Below are 13,531 nucleotides of genomic sequence, written 5' to 3'. Positions count from 1 at the left end.
TGTGTCTTTTGTCGGAATACACGTCTTCAAGTGATTCCCAAAAGAGTATTCGCGGTTTTGGCTTTTCGCGGGGGTTTCAGGAACGTAATTCCCGCGAAAAACACGGGATCACTGTACAGTACTGTATATTAATACGGAAAATGTTTAAATTATTTCTTACCTTTCTTTCCTTTAGCAGACTCGGATGATGGTGCCCGCCGACCTCCTCCCCTGACTACCTTCCGTGGGCCAGAAGCTGCAGCCTCTGCAACATGTGCTTCCCTCTTGCTAGGAGCTGCCTTTTTGGCTTTGGGGGCTGAAATCTTTACCTTTATCTCTGCCTTTTCTGACGCTTCTCGGATCTGTGAATAAGAAAGTATTCATCTATTACATCTTAATATACTGTATGTGAAACAATGTGTGTGGATGAATAAGATGCAGAGAATATAAAATCCAGAAATGAGATGTGTATGTCAAAGAAGTGTTGTATAGAAAGTGGACCAAAGTTTGCTCTGGTGCTAAGGACATAATAAGAGAATGGTAAGTAAAATATTGGTAAAAAGGATGTATAATTCAGAGGTGCATGACAAAAGGGAGGGAAAGACCAAGGATATAGAGCTGGGGTGCATCATGCACTTGATGCGAGAGGTCAGCCAGGAAGCAGCAATGTACAGTACTGTACATGAATAACTGGAAAGCAGTGTTGACATATATTTGGGAATGGACATCCTGCTGATAGGTGATATTAAGTGACAGGAAAACCAGGTGGAAGCTTGGGGCATCATTGTGTTAAAGAAATACAGTGATATCTTCGTTAGCCGGAACAGTTGGTGCAAAACACTTCCGGGATTGAGAAATTTCCGGGTAACGAGAAGACTCTCACAGCCAGGAAAATAAAACCAACATCCCCGAAATTTTCTGAGTACCGGTAAATGTTCCTTGGAATTTCTGGAAAATGCGCCTGATTTTCATCTCTTAAGCCCGGAAAAAAAAACTCCTCCATTCACGGATTTTCTTGGAATTTTCCAGGTACTGAGAAAATCTTCTTGGAATTTTCCAGGGAAATGTGTCCATCAGAATATCATTTCCAAAGCCAGAATTTTCTGGAAAATTCCAACTTTGGGAACGATTTTCCGAGAAAATTTCAATTCCAGCTATCAGAGAGTTCCGGGTTTGAGGGATTCTGACTAACGGAGATATTACCGTTACCACAGCATGATATCCGTTACAACAGTTTGACTGTACGAGTGAATTATTGACAATGGATGAAGAAACAGTCTAGCTTTACTTGAATCCAGCCAGCATGCATTATAGCAGGAAATGACTTGAAAGAGTAAATGAAAAGACAAATTTCAGTTTTGCAATATACAGTAATTTGGTCCGGGGATTTGGCTAGTAGAATAGGTTCCTCGTGCATGGATGGATAAGTGACAGTAGAGGAGTGACTGGCAGGCTTAGAATCCTTAAAGATATTAAGAATAAATCAGATATAGTACATGAATTGTATGCATCAAAGACTCTTTTTGTGTTAAACACATACTTCAACACAAAAATATATTGTACTGTACATAAAATATCTGTACTATGAATACAAACAAAAGGAACTCTGAGTGGAGAGAAGTGTAATAGATATACTGTATATGTAGTGAGAGGAACACAGTTTGCAGAGTATATTGCAAGATTAATGAAAGCCTTTGGTGGAGGTCTGTCTGGTCTAATACGGATGCTGTGAAAAAGACTAAAAAATAGCAGGAGTTATATAACTGTATTAGCAAGGTCAAGACATAGCCCAGCTGTATACCTTAGACGTGGCCTTTCCAGATATATATATATTTTTTTTTACAATAAACACCACTACAATATATAAAAAAATTACTTTCAAATGTCTTTTTCCAACCAATATCTATATATACAAATATGAAAATTTTTACCTTTTGCATTTTTAAGTTGTCCACATCAGCAATGGATACCATCATCTGTTTCTCCCCCACCACTCTCAAAGCCACACCCAGAGCTTCACAAGAATTATCACGTACAGTGGGATCTGAAAATATTAATAATAATAATAATAATAATAATAATAACAATATATTAATAAATAAATATAAATTCAAAGTACTGTACCTGTAAGTAAATATAAAATAAGTTTATATTAATTACAGTACAGTACATCCAGATAATTTGCGGATGACACCCTGGATGTACCAAAGAATGTCTAGGGTAGTTTTAAAGTTGCTGGCATTTTTGCGGCCGGGACAGGAGCCATTCATTCTAGAGACGGTAATTTCCTTTACCTGCATTGTATATACAGTAGGTGTACTGTATGTGTATAGACACACACATACACACACAAAACACATACAAATAACTAATAATGGGAAATCCTCTCACAAATAATCGGAACTTTTTTTTTAAATGTTGAGTCTACCCTCAAGTCCACTCGGTACTTTATTAATAACAAAGCACAGAGTGGACTTGAGGGTAGACTCAACATTTTTAATATTTTTTTTCTGATTATTTGTGAGAGGATTTTCACATTATTATTAATTTATATATATATATATATATATATATATATATATATATATATATATATATATATATATATATATATATATATATATAAAATAAGTAAAAAATACAATAAAAACAAGAGGATTGGGTCATCTCCATCCCAGCTATGGAAACAATGTCTCTCAAGCCAACCCTCAGATGATACTTTCCATGTGTGGTATGAAATTACAATTAAGATTAAAAGTTGTAAACTAATTCTGAGTTATGCTTCGGAAACAAAACACATGACAGATGGAACCCATTTCTTGATCTACCGGCATTAACAGGCGGAGAAAAAATACACCTAAACTGTACACCCAACTTTTACTAAGATGATGTAGATGACTAAAAATGAGACAAGATGCTGCAGAATAATATATCACTATGAGGAAGACATCATGAGAGAATAAGAAGAGTTCTTACTTTCCTGAAAAAAATGGGTAAAATGCACACAAAAGGTTAAACTGAACCCATTAAAACATTTTAATCCACACTAAATGCCAATGATTAACCTGAAAAATGAAAACTATTGCTGGTGCACTTCTTGAGATCATTCCATAATACACAATGAGAAATGTGCCAAGAATCTAAAAATGAGTCGTGCCACTAACCCCTTCAAATATCTGCTTCAGGAACCAAGTCTTCATCTCTGATAATTGTAAATAAATCAAATAACCAATTTTCAAGTATTGTACAGTAATACCTGGCCAACTGCAGGGGCTATGTTCTAGAATATTCCCAGTCAGCAAGAGTTAGTCAAATAGAAAATCAGGTGTACAAACTATAAAATGCAGATACTGTATTCAAAAGGGTTAACATACAGTTCTTCACTCCTAATTTTACTACAAAACATAATCCCAATGGTTACCTCAAGACTATGCCTCCCTAAGTATATCCAAATTGCACTCTTACAATACATCTTGTTTTTATCATTACAGTACTGAACAATCTTCCTGACCTGATTCATTCAGCCCTCGTAATAAGTCTGCAGTGATGACTTTAAGCATCTTTTTGTTGAGTATAGCTGGGGTACAGTAGCACAAGGATCTGGCCAAGAAAGCAGTGGTCTCAGCCTTCACTTGGGGGTTTTTGTTGGTCAGCGCTGTACTCACTATCTCCTGAATGGCTTCTAAGGTTGTCTGCAAAGAATTATAAAATTTATGTTATTAAAAGGCAGCCAAAAAAAAATCTGAAACAAAAAAATCCATATACACGTTGGGTTCTAATGTACGGGTGCTATAACAGATGACACAACCCGGTACATCGCCGAGTTTGGCAATGATGGAAATAATAAAGCATTATTACCGTTTGGTACACAGCATCGATGGCTTCACGCATGGCACTGACCACGTTGACCTTCTTCTCCTTAAACTTCTCCAGGATTGTCTCGGTGAATAATTGCGCAAAGGGAGAGAATTTCTTTTTTAATCCTCTTGCAAGACCAGCAACACAATGGCCTGCCTGGGCTACTATCATCACATTTGTGTCCTTGGCAATCATCTGACAAAAGGTGTAAAATAACTGTTAAGTGAGAACCCACACATACCATGTGCTATGTAAAAAAAAAAAAAATAAATAAAATATAACTAAATCTATAAGGAAAATCTCCCCTTACTATGATGTTAAAAATCTTATTTAATTATTTTTTTATTGTTCTTTATAAAAAAAATTATATACATATTCCACCTACCAAAAATGACCATTCCTTTACTCTTTATTTATCTTATCACAAACATTCATTCACTTCACCCTTAAATTACCATCTACATTGTCATTAAAAATTTTAACAAATTATGTTCTATCCATGACAGCATTTTATTAATTTTTATCAAATATATCTTAATTTGTCAATACAAATATTACATTCAAGCACAATTTCTCTTTTTTTTTTCATTCAACTAAATACTTATTAAAAACATAGCTAGTCTATATATCTTTACCACCCTTTCAAGCCTTTTCTCATTATAATCTAAGATAGCATGCATACACACAGACAATCCTCAAACAGCCATTCATTCTTCTTCGTGCTATAGAAGTTCTGTTATAGAACTCCATCCACCAAAAAGGCTCCCATAAACGAACTGGATTTATCCCTAATGATTCCCACAAACAACCATTAGCAGCACCTCTTCTCACAAATCACTAGCTTTTCACTCATTCAAACTCTTTGTGGTTTCCAGGATGTCATCTCCCTCATTTCCAGTACATCTTTAAATTACGTTTTTGGTATTTCCCTCTCCCTCCTACAACCCACTTCTGAATCAAACAACCTTTCCACAATTTTTCACTTCCAAATCATTTATCATGTCTAAATCACCCTTGTTGAGTTCTCTGTCTAACAGTTCTTTCACACCTTATTTCTATATTTCTTGTTCACTATATCCTCTCCACAATCCAGTACATATAATTTTATAGCTCCTAATTTGCTTCTTCCTATTGCATCCTGAGTCCATACTTCACAGCCTTATAGTAATGTTTGTCTGATTTAATCTAACCTAAGGGAAAGAGTAATTAATGAACACTCAAACATTCATTAGATGACAACATTTGCTTTTAAAGGAATTGGTTCAGTAAAAATGCCACACAACCTACCTTTTTCAAGACCTTCATAAGGTCATGGTAATCACCCGCCTCCAGTTTTATGTTTTGTGTTAGTGGATGTAGTAACTCTACAGCCTCTTTGCGTTCTTGCCACTTTTTTGCTTCAACCTAGATCAAAAACAAACAACTGTAAAAGTAAACTATCATTCATCAACATATTCATATACAATACCAATTTATGTATACAATTAATCTCCTGGTTTTGATTTAAATGTGTATAATCAATAGCTTCAAGATGTTACACAAGCTATCAACAACTAGCCTTTTCATAGAAGTCTTTTGGGAGTTTGGAAAGAATGTCGACTGGATCCATTAAGTCAAATGGATCTATCTGTGGTGTTTCTTCCTCCTCTTCCTCATCTGGAAAATCAATGTTAAATATAAATTAATATAAATCTCTATTGTGATTTTCAACAATGATGTCTACAGCAGCAAAACCTTAACTAACTATGGGAACACCTCAAAACATTTCAGCCACACCTTTTATACATATTCCAGTTTTAAAGACTTTGCATCAACACCTTCCTCAAAGCCTCTTACTCACTATACTACACTTATTCTTATGTTTAAATAATATTTAGTCGGCTAATACCTTCATCATCATCTCCATCTGCTTGAGCCTCAATCTTCGCTTTGAGTTCTTGTTGAGATCGTAGGAAGCGAGTCTGAACCACTTTTTCACCCCCAAGCTTTTCAAACTCTGCCTCCAGTTCTTGAACCTGTTGATAAATATAAAGTAGATGATAGTGAGTACAAAAGTGTAAAAAGAACACGAATTGCTTAGAATCAATCATCATTTTACCTCTGAGGTAATTGAAGCTGACTCCAACCTTCAATTTCTTCATTCTATCACTTCAGCTCCAAGTTAATTAACATATAATACAATATATGAATTAAGAATAAAAAGATAGAATTGTTTTATTTTTAGTAAGCACACTACTGTACATGGTTTGAAGTTCCTTTGAGTTAATCTGACTGAGCCTATAATTAAAACAATATCACTGTAAAAATAAACATCACATTTATATCTTCACATATGCTGTATAAAAATCAGTAAGACATTGATGTTAACTTTTTTGAAGAGAAATGTGATTACTGATTCATATACAATACCTGTAACAACTACAGTACATACTTTTAAGGGAAGATATAGAGTGCAGTTTGAGAGAGAAGGGGAAGTAGTACCGAGATGCAAAACATTAAGGAGACAGGACACGGTAATTACGTTAGTGTTCTAACCACAAGGAAATGATGTTTGGGACTCCTAAGACATTGTGAGAGCTAAAATATGGACAATGCTTACATGTGCCTGGCTTATCTGTTTAGACTACGAACAGTAGAAGAAATATTGAACAAAATAATAAATGATAGGCACGACAGTTTTGATAGGCGCAATTTTTTTTAAGGGATATCATGAAAGCATCAAAACACACACTAGAAATTAAAATGCCAAGAAGCATAAAGTTCAAACTCTTTCAACTTACCTGAACTGGCTTAAGAGAAGACATTTGAGGTTTTAATGCCTGTCGGATCCACCTGTACATTTCTATAACCAATTTTTTCCCCTCTTCTCTCACATTTTTGTCTCTGTCTTCTAGTAATGTATGCACCTGTTTCATTAATGGTTTTGGACTGATCACTTTTGGTCCGAATTCCCTGAAGAAAGAAAGGTCTATTAGCAGACAAAATATACTGTATCTACCTCATTGGGGTAAACATCATAAGGTGAGTTTACAAAATACAGACATATGCCCGGAGACACTTGAAACTGCTGCCATTGACTTCTCTAGTCTCTCATGACGATTCTGGGACAATGAAATATAATCTTGATTGTGTTACTCTGCAGTTGTTATACAGATAAAACATTCTCTGAAAAGCTAACTTCAATGGACAAAATACCAACTTCAGATATTTCACACAAATGTCACTTAATGGGGGTTTATCATACATATGTATTCTAACCTTATTTTACATATACAGTGAGTTCTGCTATAACGCGTGTTTTGATAACGCGAATTTGCTCTAACGCGATTTATGAATTAGGAACGATATTTGTATAACGCGAACGCTTGTTTGCTATAACGCGATTTTTGCTTACTATTTCTCCAATTTTGTGGTACAGTGGGGTATGCTATAACGAATCTAATTGGTTCTAGAACCTTGTTTGTTATAGCATTCGTTCGTTATAGGATTAATCCGTTCCAGGCCCCCAAATACAACCACTTAACACTGAAAAATATAATATAAAATTGTAAAAATTGTAAAAAAGTGCATAAATATGCATCTAAACCCCTGAAATAAAGAATATCATTAATATTTGTAATAAAAAAACAATAAATTAGAAAAAAACAAAAAAAAAATTAAATAATGTTCGTTGTAGGAGTTTCGTTCGTTATAGCATACCCCACTGTATTAACTGTGAATATAGTAAAGAATATCAACGAGAAGCGTTCTGGTGATAGAATTCCCGGTGATGATCGTAAAAGAAAGGATATAACACTTGAAGAGAAGCTCGATTTTATCAACCTCAAAATCACCCTTCTCCCCCATCAACTAAAGTGTTACATTTACTGTATGATTTCATTATTAGATATGAATGTAACATTTATTTAGACTGTGCTATCCTTTGTATTAGGCTAACTACTAAATTTTTTCGATTTCGAGTAATCTGCACCTAACCCTATTTTCTCCATAAGCCCTGTTATTTCTATTACGCGATTTTCTATAACACGATATTTTACATGAACACAATTATCGCGTTATAGGAGAACTACCTGTATTCAAATACTGCTGCAGTCATGACCAGTGGTGGGCACGGTTCCGTTAACCGCTAATTAGCGAAGCTAACTTTCTCGTTAGCGGATTAGCGTTTTGGCTAACTTTGGAAACCATTAGTGGACCAATTAGCTTCCGCTAAATTTAGTTCCGCTAACTTTAAGCCCGCTAACAAAATTTATACATGTTTGTTCCTGTCTGTTGTAAGCATGTGACGCCGCAACGCTTGTCTCCAACAGCCAGTCAGGCACGCTTGGCTGACTGCGTGTTAGTACGTGCAAAGATATCTTGAGGTCTTGAGGGCCAAGAGAGCCACCCTGTCAGATGGCAACCTTGAGAGGATGATGTTTATGAAGGGCAACCAGCGTCACGTCTAGGCGATGGAGAAGGCCCAGCCACTGCAGCCGGAGTGAACGGATTTTTTCGATTATTAAAGTTTAATACTTTTTTTACAGTAAATAAAGACTGTCAGTGTATGTTGAAAGAATCATAGAATGTAATTGTAAACTAATGTATAATTTCATTTCTCATTTATTTGTTAATTTAATTAGGATATTTTTGTGTCAATATTTTTGGTTATGCAAAGTACTGCATAAGTTCATAACCAGGATGTCATCCAAGGTGTGTGCCAAACAAAATTTTCTAAAAACTTACTTTTCATTAAAGTTTAGAGTTTTCTGTTTATTTACATGACAAAGACCAACAAAAAGCTATATAAAAATGCACTGGTATAATGACTAAGATCAACAATAAGCTATATAAAAATGCACTGGTATAATGCGATGTGGTTGGTATTGCATATTTACATGAATAATGAATAAGGTCGATAGGTTGTATGAGAATGCAAATTAATTATTTGTGAAATTGTGTACAGTGTACACCTTGATAAGCTGATCATCATCTGAACTTGGCATGATGCTATTTGCTACCTATGCTATACAGTACTATAGTTTTTGGATTCGTTTAATACTTTCTGCCTTTTCGTACAGTAAATAAAGATTATAAAGTGTATGTTGAAACTTGAAAGTAAAGTAATGTTTAATTTCATTTGTTCATTTAATTATTTGTGTACACCCTGATCATCATCTGATCTTGGCATGCTATACCATTCTGGAAAGCTCTATGTCTAAGCTACAAGACAACATATGAAAATTTCAGCTCTCTAGGTCTATTTTTAAGGGTTTTAGAGCTTCCCCCCCCAAAAAAATGAAGCTAAATTCATATAATAAAAGTTAGCGGTTAGCTTCCGCTAATTTTTTTTCTGTTTAGCGGTTTAGCGTAAGCGAAGTTAATTTTTTAGTTAGCGGATTAGCAGTTAGCGAAGCTAACTTTTCGTTTAGCTGTGTTCACCACTGGTCATGACCAATTTGGACAAAAAAGGCCATACAGTACAGTACTATGTGCTCAACAGATTTATTCTTCTATAGTTTTTAAACCTTATTCTTTCCATTGATGCAGGGAAACTGAAAAGGCTCTAAATTGTTCCAATGGTACCCTGCCCGGCCATATACAGCCACAACACTGACCATTAATTAAATCAATAATCCACCTACCATCCTAACAGTGACCACATCTACTTCTTGTGTCTTAACATTCTTGAAATTACTGCCAGTCTTACAGGTACCTCCTCCTCCATTATTACTTCCTCATTTTCTTTGATATGATTTAATCCACCAAATTCTAAACAGGATTAGTATTCTGCCTCTCTTGTCTGTTACATTTAGAAATTGTTCAATGTTCACTTCATATCCCTTTAACTTCATCACTTAGTGTGCAATGTATGTTTTCCTAAGAACTTTCAGTTTTCAAGATAATTGCTCTTTTGATGCAAGACAAACTTATCTCAAGTCACAGCTGAGGGGTTAACCATCCATTAACTGGTAATCTCCTTCCTCTTATATAACGGTCAGACATGTCACCCCTCATACCACATTCACTACCATCATCAACTTACACATACTCTCAAGATCCTCTCTCCTCTCCATTATCCTGCTGCTATGTTACTTAACTTCTTTTTTCTTTAACCATATAGTCAACCATCTCTCAACATTTACTATTTCACTCTTTTCATTTCCACTCACTTCTGGCACTTTATATACCCATTATCTCCCTATCACCAGCTCTTGCATATAAATCCCCCATTACTCTTTTACAGTAAAACTTCCAATATACAAAAGTTGCTCAGGTTTTCATAAACTTTCTTATTCTTCCACACTCTTTTAACTCCTGGTGAATATGTACTAACTTTAACCCACTGTTCTCTCCCTTCCTCAATTATGATTCACTTATGACTAGATGCAGCCCCATATATTCCATCATAATACTCCATATTTCATCCCTTAACACCTTTACACTCTATCTTATTTTTCTCCTACACCCTCAGACACTCCTGACTTTACTAACATCTCCTATCCTCATTTGCTCACCCTTAAATGTCATCTCCCTCATCTTTGTCCCACACAAAACAAGGACATCCAGGTTCCTTTCACTCCTAATTCAATCCCCGATAATGTAGACTGATCTGCCAACCACACTTTATTGAACTATCTAGATCTTAGTTATGATTAAAATCTAATGTAATCAGCACATGCTCGTACCTTAAAGCTGTAGTTAATGCTCGTACACATCCTGCAACAACTTTTGGATTCTTTTGAGAGAAACCTTTCATGAGTTCTTCTTGAACTATTTCATACTTCTCAATTTCACAATACATTAGAATGATTTCCAATGCCTTTTCCTGTGTCCCTCGCTTAGGAGCAGCCAAACACTTTTGGACAACACCAGATGTGCAGTCACCTGCTGTTCTGTTGAGAGAACAAAGCAAATTAAAATCAGGGAATTGATAATTTCCTTTACTTAACAAAAGAATCAACCTTTGTCTACCACATAAGAAGCATATACACTGTATACGGTAAGTTTTAATGTTTAGTGAATATAACAAACATGTAAGAAAACCGAACATTTAATTTACTCAAAACTGTTTTCAATTTTTTAAGTCTTTTCCCCACTAATGCACACAACAGTATCTCAAATTTATCAACAACATAAACTGTGCTGTAAAACAATGCATACATCTGATCTCATGAATAAAACTCCAAAGTTCCCTTTCAAAATTAATTATGAATTCAGCTTATGAATCCTAATGCCCTAAGGTACAATAAAATAATAATAATAATACTGTTTTACACATATACAGTTAACACAAAATCAAAATCCTCAATGAAAGCAACTTGATGAGTAGGGAATGACTTAGGATGGACACACACCATCACTAAATGAGTGTAGTCTTCCACAGCATGTACAGTATACCATATCATGTGCAATTCTGTTTTTACCAATCAATTCCCCTCCTTTACTATTCATAATAAAACCTTATTAGTGACTAAAATATGTACATTAAAGAGAAAATATACTGTAGTGCTTAATATTTCAAAACAATATTCAGGCATTTACCTCCCAACACACCCATCCACAAACACAAAGAAAACAACTAAGCAAACTCCCTCACAGATAAGACATCAAACCAACAGTAGACTTAGCACACTGCCACAAGATATATGTACTGTACCTATGAAACTCACTCTCCTCAGAGACATCAAGAGTACATCTCACCAGACTACACTGTGGTTACCATCCTTCCCTAAGCCAATATCACCACACTAACTCACCCACAAGAGTGTCCAAATTGTAACACTGCCCCAGTTACCAAAATTCACCAGTTCATTACATACACAAATTTCGCCTGATACAATCAATCTTTCAAACAGCAATTGATGCTCAACACCTGAGGCTCATCAGCTTTGCACCCATGTGAAGGAGGGGCAACAATAACAATCAGGAATTTCATAAATAGCCAGAGGGTGGCAGAATCCTGGGATCATCATCGTCACTTTACAGCCATCTTTCATGCTTGTGTGGGTTTCCCTGGGATGATGATGACCAGTACATGTTTTAGCTTTGATGTAGATATTTTGCAATTGTCACTTAGCTGTAAGCAGAGAAACATTATAGTACAGTTTTACACATACCTGCTAGCCACATGGGCATTCTCCACAAATGCCAAGACTGCATCCAAGGCTTTTTCTTGAGCAACAGCATTACTATCTGTAACAAATTTTTTCATAAGAGGAGCGAATTTATTGAACTCTGGAGATCGCTCATCTGTAATCTTTGGGAAATACTTTGTGCATTCTTCATAACCATTGAGACGGGCCTTCCATAACTGTCAAAGGAAGAAAAAAAGCTATTAGCAACATGATTTAGAAAAGGGTATGAATTGGCAAAACTGCAAGTTATTGTACATCAGATATAACATGAATAACATATTAATCAATACTGTATAGAGTATATACAGTAATAAAAAGCATTTAACCAAGAGATTGAAGAGAAGGTCTACCAGGATCAACAACAGTGAAGACAGTTTACAAGGGGAAGCACACGGCAGGTGCCTTTCACATTAAGAAAAAGTAGCTAATGGATGGAAGTACAGTAGAATGCTTGAAAAAATTTTTGCTGAACACAATATTCCAGAATATCAGGCATACTACAGCAGAGAACACTCCTCATCAACACAATGAACAGTGTTCATTCAGCATGAATACAGTATTTGCAATCACCCAAAACCTACAATACAGGCCATCAAAATTCCTTGGGATTGGGAATTTGATTAAGAGCAACATGAAATATGCGTCTTACCTTGTGTACACAGCGGTCTTCCAGAGGCAACTTGAGGTATTCTGTATCTTCCTCCATTGTGGCTGATTAAGTCTGAAAAACAAGAATAAGAATATTAATCCAGTACTGTAAAGTATATAGCTGCTGTACATATTACCATAACTGTAGGTGTAAACGTTGTACAGTATGTGATAAATGAAGTGGGGTCGATTTCAACTTTTCATTACAGGCATAGTTATCTACCCCCAACCATAATCTATCTTTCCTACATTCCATTTGCAATTACCCCTCTACTTGGTAAGGTAGCTACTGCTCGATCTGCATACAGTACAGTCCAAACTAAGGACTAGAACCACCTACAGTTACTTTAAGCACAAGAGCTAAAACCAATTTTGCTCCTATTTACTCTGCAATATATTCAGCACCCCACAGAAAATAGGAGTCCTATTATCAAGATCAAAGGAACCATCAACTTGTGGTCCTTGTTAGAATTATCTCTCTATTATAAGTTTGGCTGAAGAAAACAAAACAAAACAAAAATTTAAAGAAGAGATTCCTAAACAAAGGAAGGAAAATCTCTTAACCCTAACACCAATTCCCTAACATGGGAAAACCTACACAATCTCCTTTCACATGTACAAACACAACGATCTCTCAATCCCAGACAACTCTGGTACCAAGAAACCCTCTAATCCAATCCTGATTTAGAAATACATTGTACAGTATTGTACTCTATCAAAGGAGTACTGGTGCCATAAACAACTATATTCTACTGCATGGCTGTAGAACAGTACAAAAACACTAATTTGGACAAAACTAGGACCATCTGAGGCAAAGTATTCCATACAGTAACTGAAGGTCATGAATAAGGTACATCTGCACTAAATAAAGGGGTATAAAGTATCCTGTACTGTAGTCATAATTACCAATTTTCAATCTCCAACTGCAA

The 13,531-nt window shown here is 35.5% G+C and overlaps 1 protein-coding gene across 6 annotated transcripts in view; it reads right to left on the bottom strand.

Annotated features, from left to right (window-relative positions):
• Nucleotides 1-13,531, bottom strand: part of LOC121857771 (cytoskeleton-associated protein 5-like) — an 80,486-nt gene that overhangs the window by 26,125 nt on the left and 40,830 nt on the right. For all 6 annotated transcript variants that reach the window (XM_042353921.1, XM_042353922.1, XM_042353920.1 and 3 more), the window contains exons 2-12: nt 12,604-12,675; nt 11,937-12,130; nt 10,506-10,712; nt 6,618-6,789; nt 5,726-5,852; nt 5,396-5,493; nt 5,125-5,241; nt 3,838-4,032; nt 3,491-3,671; nt 1,911-2,023; nt 161-341 (exon numbers count right to left, since the gene is read on the bottom strand). In XM_042353921.1, coding sequence (XP_042209855.1) covers nt 161-341; nt 1,911-2,023; nt 3,491-3,671; nt 3,838-4,032; nt 5,125-5,241; nt 5,396-5,493; nt 5,726-5,852; nt 6,618-6,789; nt 10,506-10,712; nt 11,937-12,130; nt 12,604-12,660 — 1,642 coding nt within the window. In that variant the 5' untranslated portion in view covers nt 12,661-12,675. The remainder of the gene's footprint in view (nt 1-160; nt 342-1,910; nt 2,024-3,490; nt 3,672-3,837; nt 4,033-5,124; nt 5,242-5,395; nt 5,494-5,725; nt 5,853-6,617; nt 6,790-10,505; nt 10,713-11,936; nt 12,131-12,603; nt 12,676-13,531) is intronic.

The sequence above is a fragment of the Homarus americanus genome, unplaced genomic scaffold (genome assembly GCF_018991925.1).
Source record: "Homarus americanus isolate GMGI-L3 unplaced genomic scaffold, GMGI_Hamer_2.0 scaffold16712, whole genome shotgun sequence".
Taxonomy (NCBI): Eukaryota; Metazoa; Arthropoda; class Malacostraca; order Decapoda; family Nephropidae; genus Homarus; species Homarus americanus.
This window is presented reverse-complemented; position numbering and strand designations above follow the sequence as displayed.